This window comes from Serinus canaria, chromosome 3 (assembly GCF_022539315.1).
Source record: "Serinus canaria isolate serCan28SL12 chromosome 3, serCan2020, whole genome shotgun sequence".
NCBI lineage: Eukaryota > Metazoa > Chordata > Aves > Passeriformes > Fringillidae > Serinus > Serinus canaria.
In genome coordinates, this window is record NC_066316.1 from 33,315,937 (window position 1) to 33,339,994 (window position 24,058).

Here is a 24,058-nt window from a genome sequence, read left to right on the forward strand (position 1 = left end):
TTGATCTGAAAAGCCAAATTTCAGAAAGGCAATAAGCAATAAATAACAAGATTTTACTGACTTAATCATCTTTTCACATATCCTTATAATCTCCATTTATATATATATATATAAATATATATATATATATATATGCAAATATAAAACCATGTGTTGCTATTTAAATGCTTTCAGGATGGAAAGAAGACACACAATTTTGAATAGTCATGTGAAAAACATTATGTGAACATACTATTTTAAAGTGAACTAAGGTTTTAATATTCTAGTGAACAATCAGTTGGCTTTCATGATTTTTCTACTCCATTCAATGGTCACATTTCAACAGACTCAAAATATTAGTCTGAAATACTGTAAAACATATAAAGTTGCTGAATAGGAATTTCCAGGAGAAAAAGGAAAAGCTATGGAAAAAATAATTGAAACCAAAATGTCAGGGACCCAACTCCACAGAAACTAAAAGACATTATCTTAAAAGAGAAAGAGGTTAAGAAAAATGTTACTTAATAAGAATGTTACATTCTCAAAATAATTTTCTTGCAGAAAAGAATGTCAAATGTGTCCTTTCCCTCTAATTGTTGGATTTTTTCATTCCTTTATAATAGAGTTTTAAAGCTACCTGTCGCAGCAAGCCTTAGCAAACATTTCTTACCTGTGTCCCAACAGTCTCCTGAAAGCAGCGCCCAAGCTGAGTTTTAACTGAAACAGGAAACATATGAGGAATGGGTTGTTGATTTGTGTAAGCTGTATGTCCTTTCTGGGTCTTCTGATACGGAAGACCTTGGTAAGAGACCTGTGGATGTACTGGCTGAGGTACTTTCGCTTTTTGTCCTGTTGATGTGCTGTCAATCCTTGACACTTGATGGATCTGAACTGAGGCTTCTGGGGGATGTTTCACATGGATATTCACTATGTTAGGAGGGAACTTCACTAAAATAATTGAAGGAAAAACACATAAGAGAAATTGGTAATAAAATATGTGAAAAAGACATCTTAGGCACCTCTAAGACATTTCTTTTTGTAAATCAGAATTTTTACAGAGTGCCTTGAAGTGAATGAAATATAAATGAAGCCTAAATTTGGGGGTTAGAGGGAAGGCTAAAGAACACATTGAGTCTCATTAACAAAGCAAGAAAATGAAAAATCTTCATGAAAGAAAGAACAACATTATAGGATTGTAAAGACTGCTAGATAAACATGGATGTCTAAATTGGCTGGTATGACATTAATATTTGTGGTCATACTGTGTAATAAGAATCCCATTCAAAGTTCCAGAATTCATACTCTACTAGGTTATTTTTGGATATATAGTAAGCTTTATTTTCATTTTCAGATCCATCATCTTTCTCTGGAACACAGAAAAAGCTTCAGATTTCATCCCTTCATCTTTCTATACCTGCCAAGTCCCAAGTTCGCCCCTGCAAGAGCTGCCAGCATCTCAACCATCTAAAATCACCACTCCCTTTGCTGAACTTTGAATTCAGGGTTTGGCAGATAAAGGGGGAGGAAATTACTTTCAGACACTTCCGTTTTTAAACATGGTTGCAGTTTGAAGTCTGGGTATGTAGACCGAGACCCTCCAGTCAATGCAATCTGCACAGAACTGCTTGTGACCCTTAAGCCTCTTTTCACTGCAATACAGAATGCCCTTTAGAGTAATTCAAATTATTATTGGGCAGGGAGGAGAGGTGTGTAACAAGCCGTGGAGTTGGTAAGCTGCAGAACTAAGTTAGCATTTCCTGTGTCTGGCTGGGCCTCTCTCATCAGCAAGTACTACACAGGCTGCTTGAGGCCACACAATCCACCAGAGGCAGCACCCCTTCCAAACATCAAGAACCAAAAACACCATTTGACACAGCTTTCTCTATGATGCACACTGCATTGTTCAGTCTTCTGGATTATCTCCTTGTCTCCTGAAGTTTGAACTGTTCTTTAGAACTTGATTAGGTATTTTCAGCTCCACTCCTCAGGAGGCATATTTAATTTATTGGAGCTACTGTAAAATTATAATATTTTGGAGAATGTGCTTTTGCTTTTTGACATTATTTTCATTTCTCTAGGAACACTATCAGTATTAATTGGTCTCACACAGGACTTCCTTAAACAGACTTCTTTTTACACTGACTGCATTGTTTCATTTATGAAAATTTTCAACATACTCAGACAGAAACATCAGGAAGAAGATGGCAGAAGGTCAGCAGAATATGGCTGCAGGGTAAAGATCTTGCCTGTAGCTGAAAACAACCCACAAGCAAAATGTATGCTACATGAGGTCTGCCAGAGGCAAACCCACAGGGGAAAGCTTCAGTGTTACAAGCAGCAGCAGTGAGGTCCTTTTCAGGCTGTTAGACTGGGTTTGGAGGGCAAGACAAGACAGCCTAGTCTGTCTGTAAAAAGAACAAAACTTGCGCCAATATTTTTATGTATGAAGAGGGATCCCTTCAACTAGTTTATCTAGCTGCTAAATCTAAAAAATATAGTGATTCAAAAGAAATAGTGATTCAAAAATATAGTTTCTCAAAAGAAATCACAGAATTTCTCTGCTTTAGTGTCTCAATCCATCCAGAGATGTTCAGATGCTGAAAACATCAAATTTAGGCTGGGTTCTCCCATGCAGTATTATTATCACAATCCTCTCCAGGTCTTGGGTCACTGCCTAGATGTGCTCATTTTTATTTTTGCCAGCCATTTCAGGATGAATTGTTTTATTCTTTCCTTTAAAGAAATAAAATATTCATCTCTCAACAATCCAATATCCTCATTTGGACACGTAAAGAGAAGAAAAGGCATTGTGACTGCTAATGATTCCTATGAGGATTTGAAGGTTGGGGAAAAATATTCAAGAGGTCAGACTCTTTAGCAATGAGAAACCTATTGTGCATTTTAGGAGACAATCTGAAGAATAACTGTGTATTAAAAATTTGGGGGTTGTGGTCCACTATATTGTCTAAAATTATTTCAGCTGGAATTACATAGGCATACAAATAAACTGACACTCTGCTAAATGTTTAGGTAATTATAGTCTCTTCTTCGGATGGAGGAGATACTCAAAAGTACTTATAAAACATTGCATTTCCAGGATACTGTCAACAGTTCCTTCACAGTTCTGTCCTTTTCTGAATACAGAATTACTATGGTAGATTAAATTTATCACAAATATCTTTTAGCAATGTTTTTCAGAAACTATTTGCCAGTAAGTGAGCCTCCTCACATCTTTCCCATATATTTTCTTTTTATTCAAAGATACCAACCTTGAAGAAGTAATTTTAAAATGACCCTTGACCAAAAATCAATCTGGCAATTCAAACGAGCAAACAAAATTCACATTAGGTCCTAGGTTGAGAATCTGAGCTGCAGGGGAAGGCATGCTCTGTGCTAGTGAATTCTTTGGATAATTTTGCTGCCAACATCTAACAAGCATTTGTGAAATATACTGGAAATACATACATATTTGATGCTTGAAAATCACTTTATATGGACAAGATCTCACCCAGATAAAATACTACCTAGACACATAAAAAATAAATTCAACACTTTTCTTCAAAGTAATCAGAAGTTTTCACCTCACAACAAAAGTATGAGAGGAAACAGTAATCCAAAGCTGAATGAACTTTCATGCATTTCAGACTTTAATGCTGTCTTCTTCACAGCATTAGCAAGAGGAAAACCCTACTTTTTTTTTTTTTTTTTTAATGATATTGTTATTTGACCTGGAAGGAATGTTCTATTTGAGTCATATCATGGCCTATCTACGCTAAATAGTTCACCACAAAACTAACTTACTAGACTCTACTAAGTCATTCAAGATAAACACAGCTTGTATTTTTAGTTTTGCATTAGATTTAAGATTTTTTATGTTAAAAAGCATGGTCTCTTCCCTCCAGTAGTAACCACTTGCAATTCTCTGTCTAGGTACACTGCAGCTTATGGACTCTGTTCAACCACGATCATTGTTTTTTTGAACAGGTCTACACTTCTGGAAGAAACCCCCTGCATTATCCCTTGACTCTGCAATTCGCATTAGATTGTGCCATAAAGCAAATTACCTACAAAGAGTTTGTAGGTAAACTCTTTTCAATAACACTGTTATTTCTTATTCTTTCAGTCATTGAGGAAACATGTTCGCATTCTGGTGAGCTCATGATTCAACTTGTGGTGTCAATATTTGATATATGGAGATATAGCACTATTGTTACTGGTTGAATACTCAAAATAAATTGCTAAAACCAACAAGTTAAAAATACCTATTAAGAAAGAAGTTACCTTTTACACCTTGCTGTCCAGACATTGTCAGTGGTAAAGTATGAGTAGAGTGGATAACTTGTGATCCTACAGCCTTGTTCACCTGTTGCGGGTGATGGTAGAGTTTTGGAGAATTGGCAGTCTGCACAGGAATCTGACAAAGTTTACCAGTGTAATTAGGAGGGCACTGGCATTTATCTCTAGAACTACACTGGCCTCCATTCATGCATGGAAGGTGGCAAATAACTGAAATAAAAACAGAAATAAAAATTTTGTTAATGACTTTAGCTTTAGTATTAGCTGATCACATATCATGCACAAGTTGAAGTGGAAAGGAATAGGGTTGGAAAGCTTCGTTCTTCATTCAGACATCTGAGGAAGGACTATCCATCTGACATGAACTTTTAAGTGCCTTGTGGTAGAACCACTTCCCTTTCCCCTCCTTGTGGTCTCTGAGCTCTGCCTCGTTCTCATCTTCTCTCCATGACAAACAGAAAGCAATTCTTTCCTTAGCTATCCCAGCTATTTTATTTCATGATGCTATTAAGCAAGACATTAAACTAATATGGTGCCTGGCTACAACTCTTATTCACACTTCAGTACAGATACTCTTATTTGTCAGCCTGCTGTTTCTGAAAATCTTGGATTACTTACCCTTTCCTGGAAGTCTGTGAAAAAACTCACCCGAGAATACAAAGTACTGGGACAAATTTTCCATTTTGACTTTAAGTCTTGGCTGTTCTCTAGAAAACTATTTCTTGCAGAGGATCTAGATTTTTGCTTAACATTTATTTCTCAGATATTGTTGTATCCAACCCATAAAGATCATAAAAATAAGAGATTTTACTGAAATTATTTCATAGACAAACTCCAAAGCATTAAAACCTTGTAAGTCCAATATAAAAACAAGGGTAATTATTTCTGTGCTAGCTAGCACTTGCACATTTACAGCAATATAAATTATCAGATAAAACATGAAACATAATATCATGAAACATGAAATTATCAAATGAAAAATATTTCTCAACTCAGAGATAGAGGCAGTAATAGGCATGGTTCAGCACTTTCTGAAAATATAATGTAGGATGCTATAATCAATCACAATGTAAAAGAGCTGTCAGAATTTCCAAGAACTAAATGATGTGAAAACAACAGGAATAATATCATAAGATTTTGTTCAAGACAAACAAAGGTCATTTTTGTCAGGAATCAAATAGTATTTGAGAAATAGAGTTCAGTATCCATTTGTCATATTTAAGATACGTTTCTGACTTAAAAAAATAAGAACCTTTACATTAATCATGGCATTTTGCTGGATTGGTATTGCTTGGTCTGTAATGAATTACAATAAAAATAACAAACTGTAGGTAAATCAAAGTAATGAAGAACCTAGTGTTCATTATTCCAATTGCTGTGACCTCTGGACAATCACAGGCTATTGGTATTATGAATATCATCCCAGTGTTGGTTCTAGTGTTGGAAAAGGAACCTGTGTGTTGTGTGCTGCAAGAAGACAAAGCAAAACACTCAGCAGCCCAAGGAGTTCTACAAGCCAGCTGTATGATTCCCTTGGCCCAGGAAATGCTCAAGCAACACCCACTCAGCCAGGCTCAGCACAGAGCAGCCTCTGTGGAGGGTCCAGAGAGGTGTTCCAGAGAGGGTCTGGAACACCACTGCCTGATTGCCGGATAGGTCCACAATGCAAAGTGCCAGAATTGTTTCTTCACTGTGCTCTGCAAAAGTATATTTCATATTTTTCTTGTCTTATCTTATATTTACATTTAATATAAACTGACTGAAAGCACTTCAAGCTGTAGCATTGTGCTAATGGTACTAAGTCAACCTTGGAAGGCTACCCACAACAGCACAAGCATTACTTTACTGGGTCCCAACCCTTGTTGGGACTTCACCTGAGGGTATAAAAGACATCCTTACAGTACTGCTGTTACTTCAGAGCAAAGTGATGGAGGGTTGACCACAGCAGTAACTAAAGCATGACAGACACCTCTCTATCACTCTGGTATCATTTCTTCCTGAGCAGCCACAAAAAAGCAGCTGTAATAGAGACAACATACAAAGAATTTTAGTGCTTTTTAAGATGTGCCTGAGCAAGGTTGAACACCAAGGTGGTTTTCATGCAAAATAAAATCACACAATGAAACAATATGAAATAGCATTAAGGGGGGAGCAGTTTAGTGTTTGAAGGAAGTACAGTGAAACAAAGGTTAACAAAAGTAGTTTCACCATGGAATTCCTTCAGTGCAAGAGGTCTACGCTATAGATTTTCTTCTCCCTCTCTCCAGGGTGGAGGCAACAAGGTAACATTGAAAAATCCACCTCATAAATAACATAAATGTATCCAGAATTTCACCCAATTAAAATAATTTCTTCTGTGCTCCTGTTCCCATAAAGCAATTGACATCTAGAAGGCCAAGTTGCCTGGGTATCGCTACACCACCAGGCACTTTTCACATGTTCCTCTCCTTCAGGAATCTGGTGGTAATGAATGAATAGGCACATGAAAAGCTTTGTTTTTGAGCAAGTTTGTCCTAAAAAGTACCGGGAAGGAAGATGCCAACAGAAAAGAGTTGGTTCATATTCCTTCTCGTAACAGTTTGCTTCAGATAGCCACCCAAATAATTTGTGCAAATAAGTGTGAACAAATGACACTAAAAGGTCTAGCATGACATAAATAATTAAGAATATTTAATGCCTCAGAATTTAAACATAACAGGAGATAAACTACCAAGCTTCCAACATGTGGTGTAAATCACTCAGTTAACTGATACTGATTTGCATCTCCGGCCTAACAAATAATGAAGGAAGTTCAAGTGAGAATACGTGAAATCTATTCTGAAAATATAAAGTTCTGTAATAAAAATTCTAAATTCTGAAATATACAATTTTAAGTCCAAATTAGCCATGCAAAACCAAATAGGACGTAATCTCCAGGCTAAACTGAAAACTTGACAATCTCAAATGGCAAATATTATGAGAACTTAAAAAAAAAAAAACTCAAAACAAAAGACCAAATAAAAAATAATAAAATAACCCAAAACCACAGCACTGAAATAAAATTTCTGATTATTTTAAATAGGTATAAGCAGCCCACACTCTTGCTGCATGACTTCTTCAGATAGTTTATGGCCAGGAGAAGGGGCTGCATTTGATTATGACACTGGTGCTGGAAATCACAGGTACATAACTTCACTGGAAGTGGAACATACACACAGACCATTCTGAGAAAAGTGAGCTGGAGGAGCATAAGCCTTCAAAAAGGCAGAGGACGGAACCACTGCTTCTCCTTGACAAGGCTCTGGGGATCTCTGTTTAACTAAGACCAAAGAGCCCCAGGGAAAGGACCACTTAAGATAGAAACAGGTCATAAAGCCAGGACAGCTTGAACAGCTCAACCCCTCCTCTAAGTTTTTTGCTTTGTTTTGTCTTGTCATTGAGGCCAAAAAACCTAAACAGAATGGCAGAATACTGCCAGAGGCATAAGAGACATTCCTGACAAAAGCCAGACCCATGCTTTTTGGTAGAGACCATTTGAAGATGCTGGGTTTGCAGGTAAGTTCTCAACTGACATTCAGAAAAAGGGTACACTGAAGCCTGATTCTCACTGGGCTGTTACCATTTCCTCTGAAAATATGAAAATAGAAGAAATGAAAATATCCATTATAGAGTGAAACTCTCTAGCTCAGACCTTGATAAAAATGTGAAGATAGGTCTGCATATGCTAGGAAGAAATTTCAGTTCACACGTAGGTATCTTACAAACTAAGAAAAGGAAGTATTAATGGATCTAAGAAAGGCAACAGTTTTCTCACTGAGGTCTCCTGTAAGCTAAATCTCTCAATGGTCTCTTAAGGAACATATGATTGAACTAGCTGAATTATTTTTTTTACGATAAATGAACACACATCCTTTAGAAATGTGGAGACAGGTTTAAGAAAACACGAACACTTTAAGTATTCTTCCCATCCTTGGGCATTTAATTGGTAATAGCAAGCTTTGATTCCTTTGGCATCCAAAAGCCTTAAATCTTCCAGTCTGGCACAGCCTGCACTGTTTGAAATGAGTCAGGCAGAGAAGGTGCATCAAGATGCCTAAACAAGGAGTCTCTGAACAGCTCAATGCATAGAAAAAGAACATTTGCAAGATCAATTCCAATAAAGTTGCCACAGCTATGGGTTAGAAACATGAGTACACGGCATGAAATCATCAACAAAGCAGCTAGGAAACCACTGATAAATACAGTTTGTTCATGTAATTACATAATCTAATTTGTTTTCGATACTTAAACAACCTCAAACAGCTCCAGATAAACTAATTTAATCAAGTCCAAATGTTTTCATTTAATCAAAACAATGTGTAACAAAACAAATTCCAAGCACCTAAAGCCTCCTAATCCTTAAAAAATAGCCCATGCTTACCCAAACAAGCCCTCAGGATGGAAGGAAACTCCCTTCCTGTAACCAGTGTTAGGGAAAATAAAGATGGGTTTTGAAATGTTCCTCATCAGACTCGCTAAATTCCTTTTCTTTTACACCTCAGGGAACATATGAGTTTCCCTCACCACTCTTTGCCTTTTCTACTTACATGCTATCAACAATTCGAGCGTAAGCACTATTCAATCACACCAATAGGCTTGCCAAGGAAAACCTTGAACTGCTCATGTAGATTACAGTATTTCCACTGGATGCATCACAAAGAACAGACTAATTTTGTCTCTGAGTACTGCAGTTATCCAGCATTACTACATGCCCCCCAGCTGTTTGGGCATCTTTCATCCATCCTGTTACTAAGCACACAGAAAGCACAGGGACTCCTACGCAGACCTACTGAGTACAAATGGTCACACTGCCATATGCAACATTCTTATAACACAGTGCTCTGAAACACCACAAGCTTTAGGTAAAAGTTGAAACCCAGAGGTGCCACATAGGGATCTGCACAATTGTTCTAAACTTATTTCCACTTTCTAATTGCACCAGCTCTTACAGTAATTCAGAAAAGGCACAGAGGCGTGAACTACAGCAGCGATGCTATCTCTCTGGTTCAGACTCTTCCCTACCTTTTTTCCCTTTTTTTTTCTTAACTTGTGGTACCTCAACTTTCTAACTAATTGATCCTAAACTCTTTTCTCTTCAGATTTCTGGTTGCAATTCAGAGGTATTATGTAAAGAAGTTGCAAGTTTAAAAATAAATAATTTCATTACTTTAGTAGGATTCAGATAATCTTGATATCACAAACTTCTGCTTGGGGATGCAAAGGGAGAAAAGAAAATCTTCAAATGGCCTTAAGACTATGATACATCTGCATTCACTTTTGAATTTATCCTAATGTTTGTAGTTTGCCTTTTAATATAAACATCCCATTGCAACAAGGAAAAGCAATTTTAAAAAGTAGATCTGATAGCAAGAGCTCCAGCACCAGATATGACTTTTTCTGCTCCTAAACCACTGAAATATCTCTATAACACCACTAAAAATAGTAAAGAGATGCCCTGCTCTTGTGACTGGCCTAGTTACATAACCATGATTCTGAAGGCACTTGAGATGTTTCTTCTGGAAAGAGGTAAAATCTGCAATATTGCAGGGAAAAACTTCGACCAAGAACCTAGCTGAAATCTAATTGCATGATTACAATATACACAGCTAAACTGGGTTCTCAGCTATTGCAAATTAACACAGCTGACTTCATTAGAATTTGCCTTATTTTTAAACTAATCTTACCAAGAGATCTTAAAAAAAAGTAATGCATCCCCACTTGGGTATGGGATCATAAATACTGCTATTTAACCAGATAAGCAAAACAAATTACTGCCAAAATAAGCAAGCTTTATGGTGCTATTCCAGTCTGGATCATGCATGTTTTTTGGAGCTAATGGAGGCTACACTGTCAACTATGGAACATCCTGATACTGAAATTTGGGGAGCAAGTTCAGATCATAAAGAACAAGGCTACAATATGTTATAGAGATATATACTTTTGAGTGAGCAACATCATCAGCAAGAAATCCAGAATGAACAGGCACTAGATAATTTCACTGCACTACTTATCTGTGTTCCTCCATTTTAAACTCACTGCTTTAAAACAACTCAGGAAGAAAAGCTGGATGTACATCTTCAAGTACACAACTTGAAGATGTGTACAAAACTTCAACCAAGAGACATCCAATATGTCCCCAGGTATTTCATTCATCTCTCATTGTAGGTACCAATGGGATAGGAGTCTCATTGGCCCTGTATCACATCCTTCCAAACTCATGTGATAAGTCAACTATCCTCAGATGTGTCAAATGCATCATAGGCCTGTTGTGTAGGTGCCTGATCACCATCTGACCAACAGCTGCCAATAAAACTCTTATTGTTACAGTCTGGAAAGAACAGGATGGATGAAAAACAGTCTTGGAATATTCAAATACTATCAGAAAAATTCAATGTATGCTGTGGCATGGAAAATGGCCTAAAGCTGTACTTACTCAATATAGAAAGGGTATAACAAAAATTATGGTAGCTGCAAAATGATTGACAGGAGGATTCTTACAAACAAGCACGATGCTTAATCAATCCTAGCTAGCCCTGCTTCTAATATTCTCAATATCTGAGATGATTCAGACACTATTTTGGCAGGCAAGGAGACACTGCTAGGGAGTCATCTGAGTCACTCCTACACTGATCATAGGCGGCAAATTTATTGACTTTATTGGACATCACCCTGATATACTGAGTATAACACAACAGTTAGGCTTAGACTCAGTATACTAAGAAAAACAAAAACCCCCACCAGTTGCTGTTTATCAGGAATTAATGCCTTACAAATGGTCAGGATCAGACCTTTGAGAAAGATGCTAACACATACAAAAAAACTATTCCAGACACTTTTTTGGATTTCTAGTGTATTGATATTTATTTTCCTCAGAAATAAAATAACTAGGAAAAGCTGGCTTTGGAAGGGTAACAAGTTAGCACCCTTGCTTAAAACAAACGTACTGCAGTATAAAAACTTCATAGGTATCAATTTAAGAAGTCCTGAATAACTTCTTGTCATTGTCAAAATAGGAATACTGACAGCAAGGTGCATGGTGTCAGATGAAAACCACCCTTCCTACATTCCCAAAGTTTTTAAGGCTTACTATTCTGTATAGTGTTTCATGTGCCTGAGCATGTGTAATACTAACATGTATTAGTTAATGCTGTTGAAACATACCCATTTTCAATGGAACAAGAACTCAAGAGAAGGTCAGGTAAAAACAAACAGCAAGCATCTTTATTGCTACAGGATCCTTCTAGACTATATTTTTCCCTTCAGGTATCAGCTGAGCAGCCCTACCCACCTCTAAGGACAACAGGATTAATGAGTAATTTGACCATGACACTGCGCTGTCATTGCTCATGCACTGTTACAATCTGAAGACATCAGTGTAAATGATTTCTCTGCTCTGACACCTATTGTCCTATTAGGCTATTTCCAAAAAGCAGATTGGACTCGCATATGGAATAACAGCCAGTAGCATGAGGCTGAGAAAAGAGCTCTTCCTAGACATCTGACTACTTGATTATCATCAGACAACACAGCAACACCTTCTGAGAAACACTGGCCATGCTTCTGTTCTGCAAAGGCTCTGAAGACCACAGAAGTAGTGTAGTAAAGCTGACACTGGCCAGGGACATCAGCATCCTTGCAATTTCTGGCAAGTGAATAATAGATATTTAAGCTGATGTGCTGGCTTCAGCTGGGGTAGAGTTGATTTTCTTCACAGTGTCTGGTATTGGGTTGTGTTTTGGGTTTGTGCTGACCAGAGTGTTGATAATGTAGAGATGGTTATTGCTGAACAGAGCTCACACAGAGCCAAGGGCTTTTCTTCTTTGTGCACTTCCACATGGGCAAAGAGGCTGGGGATGCACAGGAAACTGAGAGGAGACACAGGCAGGACTGGTGACCCCAAATGACCAGAGGGGTATTCCGGACCATATAACAACATCATGTTCAATGTAAAACGCTGGGGAGAAGAAGGAGGAAGGGAGGGACATGCAGGATGATGGTATTTGTCTTCCCAAGTCACTGCTACAACATGTGACGAAGTCCTGCTCTTTTGGGAGTGACTGAACACCTGCCTGCCCACGGGAAGCAGTGAATTAATTCCTAGTTTTACACTGTTTGCATGCATGGCTTTCTGCTTTCTCTATTAAAGTCCTTCATCCCAATCCAAGAGTTTTCCAGCTTTTACCCTCCTGATTCTCTCCCCAGTCCCACTGATGAGGAAGTGAGCGGCTGCATGGTAATTGGTTGCTGGCTGGGGTTAAACCACAACAGCTGAGATTCATTCCTATTTAACCTTTTGTGCCTTCTTGAGCCACACAAGTTAGGAGTGCTGTTATCTGAGGTTTCCTTGTCTGACAGTGAAGACAGACTGGCCCAGCAGGCCAGTAAGGACATCCACAAGCCAACTTGCCATACAGGTGCAGCTCATCACCCACTCACAAGTAGGCTCCTGACTGTGCTATCTTGGTATGGCTTGGTGAGCCAGATGAACCTTTAAACTTAGACCCAAATGGTCTATGAACACTGATCCACTCATCCCACCATACCACAAGACATCCTCCAATAACAAAGTTATGTTTAAAATAGAAAAAGAAAAGCCACGGAAACCGTAGTCATTACAAAAATTTCCAAACATCAAGAGACTGGCCTCTGATTACTGTAGCATTACCACAGTGCTCATTTTGGTGTAAAAACATCTACAAGAAGTATAAAATGAGAACAGACTCTTTTAAGTGGATATTCATTAGCATACAAATAGCAGCTCATAATCCAGGCATTCATGGAAGAGTTAAAAAACATGAAAAATATAGGCTATGACTTTCTGGCACTGGCTACATCACAAGAAATTGGAAAGTTTTCTAGGGAGTTGACCTTGTGGTGGTGACACAATGTGAGAACGGGATGGATATTGTTCAGAGTTTGAGTCATAAATTAGGTCATCGGAGACCAGTGAAAAGCTAGAGACTCAAATCCTGTAATTCTGAGAGAGGAAAGGAGAAAAGTCACTGCTAGTGAATAGGAAGGACAAAGGTTACTCTGCAGAGAATGTACAGTTGGAAATTCATTTTAAAAAACCACAACTTCACCATCCATTGTGGTTCTTATAACCAAAATAGATGTATAAATTGTTGCACAAATTGTGCAAACCTGAAACACAATCAATGCTGGTCATGTCCCGTTCTAAGCAACTTAACCATGCACCAAATTCCCCTGAGCTGTGTACAACCTCATTGAGAAGCTTCACACCACAGTCTTGTACCCAACCCTCTGTGCTGAAATGCGTACAAGTACGAAAAAATCCCTTTTTCCCTTTGTCACAAAAGGCTCTCTGTGTAACTCTGGTTAGACAGAAGATGTTATAGCACCTACATTTATAGCTTCCAACATAACAGAGTGAATACATTCAAACAATAAATAAGAGAGATACAATGGACATATTCACTGCAGAAAGGTAGTATTACAACTTATGTTATGAAGCTGGTCTCCCCTGTTTAACTATACCAGCAGTTTCCAAAGCAGGGTGTGCTCATCCCACACAGTGTGCCAGAAAATGCACTGGGATGCAGGAAAGAACTATATTTTGTACCATAAATAAACAAAATGAATTCTCAAAAGAGTTCACGTAGTCTTTTCCTCACCCACTTTTACTTTGTATTTTGTTTATGGTTTATAAGGGACAAGTAGATGATATATACAGTAGTAGGTGTATATAATTTATAAATATATACATATTGGAGAGAGTGTTAGAAAATATTTTACTGATAGGAATGTACAAGTCATTTGGGCACCACTGCCCTATACATCCTACAGACAGAGGCAGTCTTCTCAGGAAGAATTCAAAGAAGTAATTTCTAAATTATGAGATGAACAGCTGCTAAGAGTTCCCCTAAACTTGAAATACCTGAGTAATATCAAAAATTTGATTTAATCTTAACATCTTAACATCTTTAAATTAAACTGAAAATCCAACCAGAATGAGAAATCAACAAATTATTTGGATGAATAAAATATAGTCTGTTTGGGTAAAACTCAGTCCTCTTCTTGTGTAACCAGAAAAAATCCGATTGTCCTTCTTTTCATTGACTAGAATCCCTCAAGAGATTACGTGGGCAAAAAAAAAATGTTTGCATCTCCCATGGACTTCAACTTGATTCACATTCACAAATCCCTGGTTGAAAGTTCATGGTCCACCCTCTTAACATGTTTTTATGGATATATAGAAAACTCACTAAATTTAAGTGTGTACACAATGAAGATAAAGTTCATGTTCCAAAAGAAAAATCCAGGAATCCCAGTGCATCTACAAAACAGGACTCTCAATTACAGTGATACTCAAATCTAAGGTGGAATTACAGGTGGAATGGATAGATGAACATTATACACACTTTACAGGCACAGAGATGAGAAGTATCTGGAGCAGAATAACAAACCAAAAAAAACAGTAGAAAGGCTGAATGGGCAAAGACTGATCAACAGAGCAGCAATGGCTGCTCGCTTCCTTCTGACTGTGATAAGCCCACAAGGACACATCAACTACAAACCCTTTTGCTAATGATATTAATAATATCATTTATTAATGATAAATGCCATATTTTAACATGTAGAGAAAATTTCCAAACTCTTTCTTCTGTACATGCACAATTTAGAGGCAATTTCTTTTTTAAGTCAAAGTTGGCATATACTTGATCTTCAGTGAGGTGTGTGCAAAGACATTTGGTATAGCAATAACATAGTTATAGCTGTACTAGGTAGTGTGTCTACATGAATATGCAACAATGTAATCATTCAAATAAATGCACTCAGTTCTCTTTTTACAGTACTTCAAGTCAGATGTACGTAAACTAATCTCTATAAATTAAAACCATATACAGCAAAATAAAACATTATGCATTTTAACTTTGTGTTCTGGTTTGGTTTAACTTTGAGGGAAACATACTCCACATGTTTTTGAATGGCTGCAGGTGTGGATTTTGTACCATTTCCATTTGTGGTTTTTCCTATGACTGCATGTCCAAAACTGTGTTCTCTGTAATAGACAGTTCGGGAGTACTCTGAGAGCAGATGTACTTTTGCTTCATGGTGATGGTCTGAAGTCTTTAAGGTGAGCAAGGGAGCAGAAACAAGTTGCTAACAGACTTGTATGAGTTCAACCTCATTAAAATCATCTGACTCTTTTCTATCAATTAGCATCTGACCTCAAAGATGTCAATTTTAAATTATTTTTTTAAGATTTTTAAGAAAGAACTCACAGATGCTGGAAGTTCTATGGCAGAAACCAGAATTATTTCTTGATGACAAGTTCTGATAAATACATGGGGGAAAGCAATAATTCTTTTTGAACAGATGTGGATATCAAACCCAACAAAATCATTAAAATACAATTTTTCGTAGTAACTTGAGCACTGGAGGCCCTTAATTGAAAATGCATTAAAACCCTGAGCTTTGCTCAGCCTATAGAATGGTACTCTTACATTACAGGATAGAATTGTAGTGCACCAGTATCTCAGATTAGAAAAGCCTATACCACATTACCTGGACAGTAAGTAAATTAATTCATTCTGCTGTCAGCTCAGATTTATTTATAGAACAAAGAGAGACTGGAAAAGAAAAGTCTTTTGAATTCATGGTCATAATTGGTTCCTCCCAAATAATTTTGCAATGGCTCTTCAGGCTAGGAAACACCTTTTTCCTGCTATCTTCCATAAGGCATAGAATAACTTAAAATAATAATCCCACCATTGTCATTCTTTTAGCTACTCAGTTCACTGTCTGAGGAAAAAGACAGTGGCCTTCATTTTGCTACAGCTGTTACAATCTTGCTGCAAGAATATTTCCAGCATAGTCATCATTTGTGCAGATTGAACTTCAAACTACCAGATAAAGCAGTGGATAAATCCTAATGTCTTTTAGTATTTTTTTTTCTTGAGACACATACACTGGCAGATTGACCAACTTCTTTGACTACTGTTGAAGAAAGTTAAAAAATTTATTCTTTTCGCTAAGTTGTCCAAGAATTCTGAAGTTTTCATGTGCATATTACAGGAAATAATATTTAATCTGGCAGTAAAAAAAGCATAAACCAACAAAGCCTGATGAGGCACAAATTATAATTACTGCAAGAACAGAAGAAACAAAACCAAAACTTTTACCAAATAAGGCTACAAGGTAGCTACCAGAGACAGTAAAAGGACAAAAGTGATAATGCTAAAGGAATAATGAAGTTATTGCATCACAACTTCTTCATATTTGCAAGTTCAAGCACAAACTCACGGATATTTCAAAGTAACACTTCACTCTTTTGTGAATAATATTTACTAAAGGGAACATTTACTAAAAATACCCCATTAATTATATCACATGCTGTTCTTGAGCTATGTAGTTATTCCAGAAATAAGCTTCAATTAGGTTGTCTGATGGAACACAAAGTTGAAAATAAAAGCATTTTAAAAAATTGAAATAAAATCACTTCTCACTTATGTTACCAAAAAGAGATTTTTAAGGTCTCTGCATGACATGTGTTAGCAATTATTTTAAATCCTCCACATGTTTGTCTGCTATGTCTCAGATGAAGCCACAGGAATAGTGTTTTGCTGGGGCAGAGTTACACAGGGCAGACATGATGAGTTACAGGCTGACACCATTCACCAAATAGTAAACATCACTTCAAAACAGAAAGTGTCTCTTCTAACATGTTACCTTTCCAGCAACTCTTACTAAACCCAGCAAACCAAAAGAGCAAAATGTGATGGGTAAAAAAGTGAACAGTGTGTAACTCACAAGCTGCCAGAAGAGACTGTGATGGTAAATTCCAATAAATCTACACAAACACTTCCACAAGATGTTGGTCTTTTATATGCCTTTACATGTCATCAAATTAGCTTTCCAATACTATTTAAAATACTCTTTTTCAGCAAAAGGATACTAGAAAATCCTGCTCAAATATCAGTCTTACAGTTCCTCTTCAGTGTAGTAGGACACGCATGGTATGTATCATAAGGAACAGAGAATTGACAACTTTAACACCAAATGGTGGCAAGAAAGCACCAATCATTTCTCTTGGACTTTCTGTCATATGCAAACTACAGATAAAGGCAGTTGGCTGGCTTGCCAACAGGCTGCCTTGCTTGCAAGCAATTGCAATTTTTAACCAACACCACTCTTCAATAATGCCTGAAGTGCTTGAAGAAAAGGCAATGCCAACTCCTACAACACTAACAGTAATTCGTGATCACATAGGTCTGAATAAAATTCAGGAATTCTGTCAACATTCTATAAAATAACTGCTTTAAATTTTCACCATTCTAAATAATTATGCTTATGAAACTCTATCCTAGATAGGAAATTCTGTTAGAATAATAATTACGTAGTGGGTCTTCTTACTAAAGTTCCTTGGAATAACCTATTATTTTAAAATATATTGGTCAAAATTTCTTTCACTGCTTTCAACAGAAGACCAAATAAAATTTGAGCAAAATGCTTCTGCTGCTTCTTGGAAGTTTCAGTCTATATGTAATTGGAAACTTCTGGACAATCTCCATTATCTAAAAATATTTACAAGAGTCAACACAGTAAAGCTGGAAATTTTTTTGATATAAAATTACAATAGGAAAAACACCAAAATTCAAGAGGCTACATAATTTGGGCATTATTGTAATAGAGTAAAGAATATCCAGGTCAATGTGATCCATGCTGAAAGTTTCAGAATTTATGATTAAAAATGAAGGACCAGACACATTTTTACTTAAGACACCATGTTCACCTGGAGAAGGCTTCAGGGTGACCTCATAGCAGTCTTCCAGCATCTAAAGGGGCCTACAAGAGAGCTGGAGAGGGACTTTTTACATGGGCATGGACAGGGTAAGGGGGAGTGGCTTTAAATTGAAAGAGGGTAGATTTAGATTAGACGGGGGAAGAAATTCTTTAGTGTGAGGGTGGTGAGGCCCTGGCACAAGTTGCCCAGAGAAGCTGGGCAGTAGATGTCCCATCCCTGGAAATGTTCAAGGCCATGTTGCATGGGGCTTTGCGGAACCTGGTCTAGTGGAAGGAGTCCTTGCCCATGGCTAGGGTTGGAACTCTAAGATTTTAAAGGTCCCTTCCAACCTAAACCCTTCTATAATTCTATGGTAAACCCTTCTATAATTCCTTATTTGACACAGATACTGCCAAGTGCTCAGAGACAAAATTTTTACAGCAAGATATGCACTTTCACTGGCAAGCATGGGACTTTGACTTCTCATTAATAACAGTTTGAATGAACTGCTTTAAAGGAGGTGCAGGGCTGCAAGCGAACAGTGACTATGAACCTAAGTATTAAATAACTGCTTCCTTTACTAAATTCTGCCATTCCTGTTCAATCAATGAAGCACAGACCCATTGGGAAAAAATAGAATGTAAACCTATAATTACATAAATATACACAACCGGGGGGGGGGGGGGGGAGGAGAAGGCATGAAAATATTAAATTGGGCATTTACTAATTCCTTATTGCTTCATTTACAGTTACAAATTAGTCATTGTCCTCCCACTCCTTACAGGAAGAGAATTCATTTCAAAATTGGAATGTGGAATAATTTTGAGTAGAAACAGGACACTTCATTGACTAACTTCAACACTGAGAAAGAGAGAAAACTCATGTGCTACTCTATTCCCATCCTTTCCTATGCACACATATCGACCCTGTTTTACAAGCCTCAGCAGGACTGAACACCACACAAACTGCATATGCTTCAATCCAACAGAATGATAAGATTCATCTATTCAGCAGAAGTTTCCACTCAAGATTAAATGCTTTCATTCTCCAAGTCAATGAAATATTGGAGGTTGGTTAGTTTAATTGCAACATATCCCATTCACAAAATGAAACTGCAAAAAACCCCCAAGTTTCACTGAAGCAGCCTGGCAATCAAAGAGGTCATTCCTTTTAAATACCAAGCTTTCATCACCTTAAATTGCTGTGCTAGGAGCTATTCTTCATCACAGCCAAAAATCTCAGCTACCTGAAAAGCAGCAATCCCCACAGTCCATCCCCTATTGTGGGTTTTTGTTTTTAATGGCTTATCCACATTGCAGAAAATTTTCAGGAAACAGGATTTGTTCCTTGCCTGGGCTCGCTGCTACCAAACTTCAGCTGAACTGACAAACTGAGCCCATATTAAGAATCTGAAATAATCCATGACAAAGCTTGAGTAGCTGTAGTACAGGTATTGCAACTTATTCTCTCTGAAAATGCAGTGCTTCCAAAGTTCAGCTTAAAGTTGAAAAGAAACAAAAAATTTTACTCTGGCTCATTATTAGAAATAAGTTATTATTAAGAACAAAGCAAACTGATGTCTAACTACTCTGTCATCTGAGAACCTGAATTCAGCCTTGTGTACTAAAATGTTGCTCCTGTTACAGAAATGCATTTTAAACTTTTCCAAGTAGAGCATGTGACTATTTTCTCTGGTTTTAGAAAGAACAAATAGTTTTAAAAAACATACTAAAAAACTGCTGTTCACTGCTTTAAATATGTATTTCCTGACATGACATTCTGTTTCATGGTTGCATTTTTAAATACCAAGTCATCTAAATAAGAATTTCCACACATTTTGGATTAACAGTAAGTAAAGAAGTTTAGAACAGGGACTTCAAAGGAAAATTATAAACAAGTTAAACATAATTCAACGGTTAAAAATATAACAAAAGTTAATGATCTTGGAAGACACAAATTACTTCTGCTTTATGTGTCAGGAGATACCAGGACAAGCCTAAGCTAGTGAGAGGCACTAGTTAGAGAACATATATGAAAAAATATTTCAGTAGTATGTATTTTAAACTCTGATTCAAAAGCTTCTGAAAACTGTGAGTGGTGAAAGAATTCAATCTACAGGTATAGGATTCCTCGTCTCTAGTTATTAGAGAAGTTCATGCAGCATTTTTATTTGGAGAGCCTTTAAGTGCTAGTTCAGACCTTCTTATTCTTCTGTGAAAATGACAATAACTAGATAACTAAATAAAATGACAATAACTGCACTAAACACTTCTTGTCTTCTAAATGTATTAGGGAAGACAGCTAACAGGCAAGCTAAAAATCCTCATCCATGTGTAGCAACTTGCTTTTATACATTTTTCAGCAGAAGATTCCCTTATCTTTCTATCGAGTACCACAATAGGCTGCTTTTGTTGAACGTTTCTAGCAGCCCATTGTACCCAGTGCACCAGAGCTGCGTGGCCTGAGGCCAGGAAGGAAGGTGTGGAACACGTCTTCACAGGTCAATTTCCACTCTCCAAGTTTTCAAGTATTTGAGAGAAGGTCATGTTACAGCACAGATTTACATAGCAGACAAATTACATGACTGCCTGTTCCCAGCATTGCATAATTTCAATAGAAAAATTAGGTCAAATGAAAGGGGGGAAGAATAACCCTATCCTTTCATGCTAGTCAGAAAAATGAAACAACAAACTTATTTAGCTGGGGTTCTTGCCAAAACCTTGGTAAAAATCTGCACTGGCAGTAAACACAAATTAAAAGTATAAGATTCACCATTCCTTTACAAAATACTTTTTTTTTTTGGTGCCTCCAAACGACCACAAACAAACCCCAAAATTTGTTCTATTCTTGTTTTAAAACATTGGTTTTATTATTAGTCCAAAGGGCATACATTTTTACAGACACGCATACTATGAAGGAATGAGTTAGTAACTTCAAGGGCTTTCCCCGACAGCCTAGTAGGAGCATTAAAATAGGGAACTGCTCTTTGTATCATTTGTCCAGAAAAATAATAATTTCAAACGGCTTTCCCCCCACCCTCAGAGCATGAAATACACTGCACTTGAAAAATGGCAATATTGGCCAGCCTCAGCACTGCCTGAACTCTATGTTTATTCTAGACAGAGACTAAAATTACAGTGTTCATATTTGGCATTCTTTGACTAGAAATTCACAAATTTTTTTTTCCCAGAAAACAACACTAGGATATTTTCAGGACAACTACAAAATTACTTTCCAAGAGCAGCTCAGGGTATCAAATGTGAAATGACAAATCTGAAGTGTTTAGGTATGTACCCCATATAGCTGTATATCTTAACTTACAAGGTAAATAATTGCACACACATTAGTATACAGTTAAAATATGCTAATCATTATCCTCAGTAGCTTTCAGGATTTGTTTCAACAGAGTCAAAGACTTGTGGGGTTTAGTCTAGCATTCTGTTGATACTCTTACTGAGCAAGCAGAAAGAATAAACATTAACAAAGAAATTACTGGCTTCAATAACTTTAATTAGGCTTAACATTATTTCAGTTTCTAAAAATGCCAAATATGAAGCCCGACTTACTTTCAGAAGTAAGAAAAGATTTAAGCTACTGCATATTTAAGAAGTGCTGTAGTTTTAAGGAGCTGCTTATCAAATTTTAGAAGACACAGTCACTGTTAGCTGTTCACTAGGTTTTATGTCCATTTGATACATATGAAACACGTAAAAAAGAGGAAACACAACCTTATGTGTAATCTGTCATTTTCCCTATTTACTAACAGAAACTCTGAGGGAGGAATTTTACTGAAAGCTTCAGTTCAGCATGTGCATCCCTGCAGCTGAAAATTCAGATGAAAAATATGGGAGCTTTTTTTCTCTGACACAAAAGGAACTTTTGGGAACATTTCCGAAGGACACCAGAAAGCTTGTCTAGCATACAATGGTTCCTACTCAGCAGAGCCCTCCAAACAAAGAGTAACAGATGCACAACTGGTATTAATAACAAAATATCTCCTCCCTCTGTTAGTCAAGAGAGGACAGCTAAGGACAAACACAGTTTCAGGGTACTTACCTACTCGGAAGTTAGTGGCTGTCAGAGTGTCAGCAGCATGGCCGTTTTCACTGATGAGGGTGGTTGTATTTCCCTTCTCACAGTTGTTCTGACAGTTGCCTTTGGTACAAGTCACTTTACAGATGCTGGGTGTAAAGACCACCTTGATGCGACCAGTGTGATTTCCCACTGTCAGCGGAGGCAAAGAAAAAAAGAAAAATAAACAGATCACTTTGGTATCCATTGATTTCCTTCAAAAAGTTCTTAGGAAAAAAAAAGGCACGGGGGGGAAGGCGACAGGTCTACAGGAGGGCAGTCTGCAGTGCTCTCTCATAGATCTCCAGTGGTGTCTCTGAAACAGGAGTAGGAAGCTTAGCAAACAGAACTCCGGGATCTGCTCCAAAACCACATTTAAAGTCAAGTCACTGGAGTGGGATTAGTAATCACAATGCTGCACTTTATTCACAGGCAGACAAAGAGCAATACCAAGGGCATGACAGCTTAAATAGCCAACCCTGACAGGCAGATGTAATGTAAAGAGCTGGCTCTGCACCTAGAGGTGAATAAACTCTTGTGTACTCCTACATACTTTTCCTGTTTCTGCACTTATTAAGTCACTATTTGTAGCTCAACCCCTGGAAACGTTTTAGGCATGCGGCATGTCTGAAAACATCTGTCTCAAATCTCCTGGCACCCCAGCCTGAAGTGGTCAAACCTTGTGACGCAGCTGCCTGGACCCATTTTTTCTTCACGGTTTTTTGGCACTATTTTTCCACAAGAATTTGCATATTTTAGACTGAGCTCTACTGTCAGCCTTTGTTTTATTAATAAATAGCTCAGAGAAAGGAGTGAGAAGTATCAGTGCTTTAAGGTACTGAGATCAAAGATAAAAAATGGCTAGATTCTCCTTTTTTATATACTTCCCTATAGTCATTTTAAAAAACTTGAATGTAATAAAGACTGCACAAGCACTAATTTGTTATTAAGCTAGTTATAACAATTTCTTGTTAGAGAATTATATATAAAACCAGATGTATTTGAGCCTACATCTAAACAGCTGAAGACAAAAACTGTATTAAAACTACTTATTAGGAAAAACGGGGAAAATAACAGTTTGCAATTATTCCAGTTGCAATTGTTTAAAAAGAAAATATTTTGTCCTCTGCATACTACTAATAAATTAAGCAAGTTCTTGAAAATATATCAGAGCATCTTTGTGGACACTAATAATAAGTACTTTCATATCAAACCTAAGAATGCCAAGATATGACACACAGAAAGAGAAGAATCTCCTTCTTCCTGATGCCATAGAAATGAAAAAGTTGCTGGATAGTTGCCTAACCTAGTTCATGAAATACCTTCCAGACAAACACTTTTCTGAAAATATCAAGAAAATCTTACAAATCTTCCTATTTCGAAAGAATATAAAACCTCCTTATTTCTGGCTCTTCATAAACAAACAAATTTAAGCAATTGTGCTGATTGTTTTGTCTACAGTAAAGGCATTACTCTATTTGAACAGCAGCTGTAGTACAGATGCTCTCACCTTATTCTCCATAAACAATGCTTAGAAAAGGAAGAGCCCTGGCAGATACAAGAATAAGATACTTCGAGCAATGGCTAATATTGTGATTTAGAAGACGTCTTGGGTTCTAAGATGCCATGCATTTCTTACAAAAATGAATACACCTTAAACAGATATAAGGGACTTATGAACTGCTGAGGGTATAACTTTGAAGCTTTGCTTTTTTAAAGCATAGCTTCAAAAGCAAGATTGCCATCTTTGTATTTTACTTGCAAAGTTTTTTATATATATTTTTTCCTATAAAGTCCTTTTTATGTATTATATTTTCAGACATTTTAGCAATACTTTTCCTTTAGGATGTGATCTAATTAAAAAAACAGGAATAGTTGAGTCAGAAAAGTCGGTCCTGCCTACACTATAGAAACCAGTATTGGGGGACCCAGACAAGCTTCCTGGCT

At 37.1% G+C, this 24,058-nt stretch overlaps 1 protein-coding gene across 7 annotated transcripts in view; it reads right to left on the reverse strand.

Annotated features, from left to right (window-relative positions):
• Window positions 1–24,058, reverse strand: part of LTBP1 (latent transforming growth factor beta binding protein 1) — a 188,574-nt gene that overhangs the window by 99,529 nt on the left and 64,987 nt on the right. For 5 of the 7 annotated variants that reach the window (XM_030236100.2, XM_030236099.2, XM_030236097.2 and 2 more), the window contains exons 5-7: window positions 22,097–22,264; window positions 4,261–4,485; window positions 650–927 (exon numbers count right to left, since the gene is read on the reverse strand). In XM_030236100.2, coding sequence (XP_030091960.1) covers window positions 650–927; window positions 4,261–4,485; window positions 22,097–22,264 — 671 coding nt within the window. Of the gene's footprint in view, window positions 1–649; window positions 928–4,260; window positions 4,486–22,096; window positions 22,456–24,058 lie in introns of those variants that run through there. The other 2 variants (XM_050972292.1, XM_050972293.1) reach the window with 2 other exon arrangements.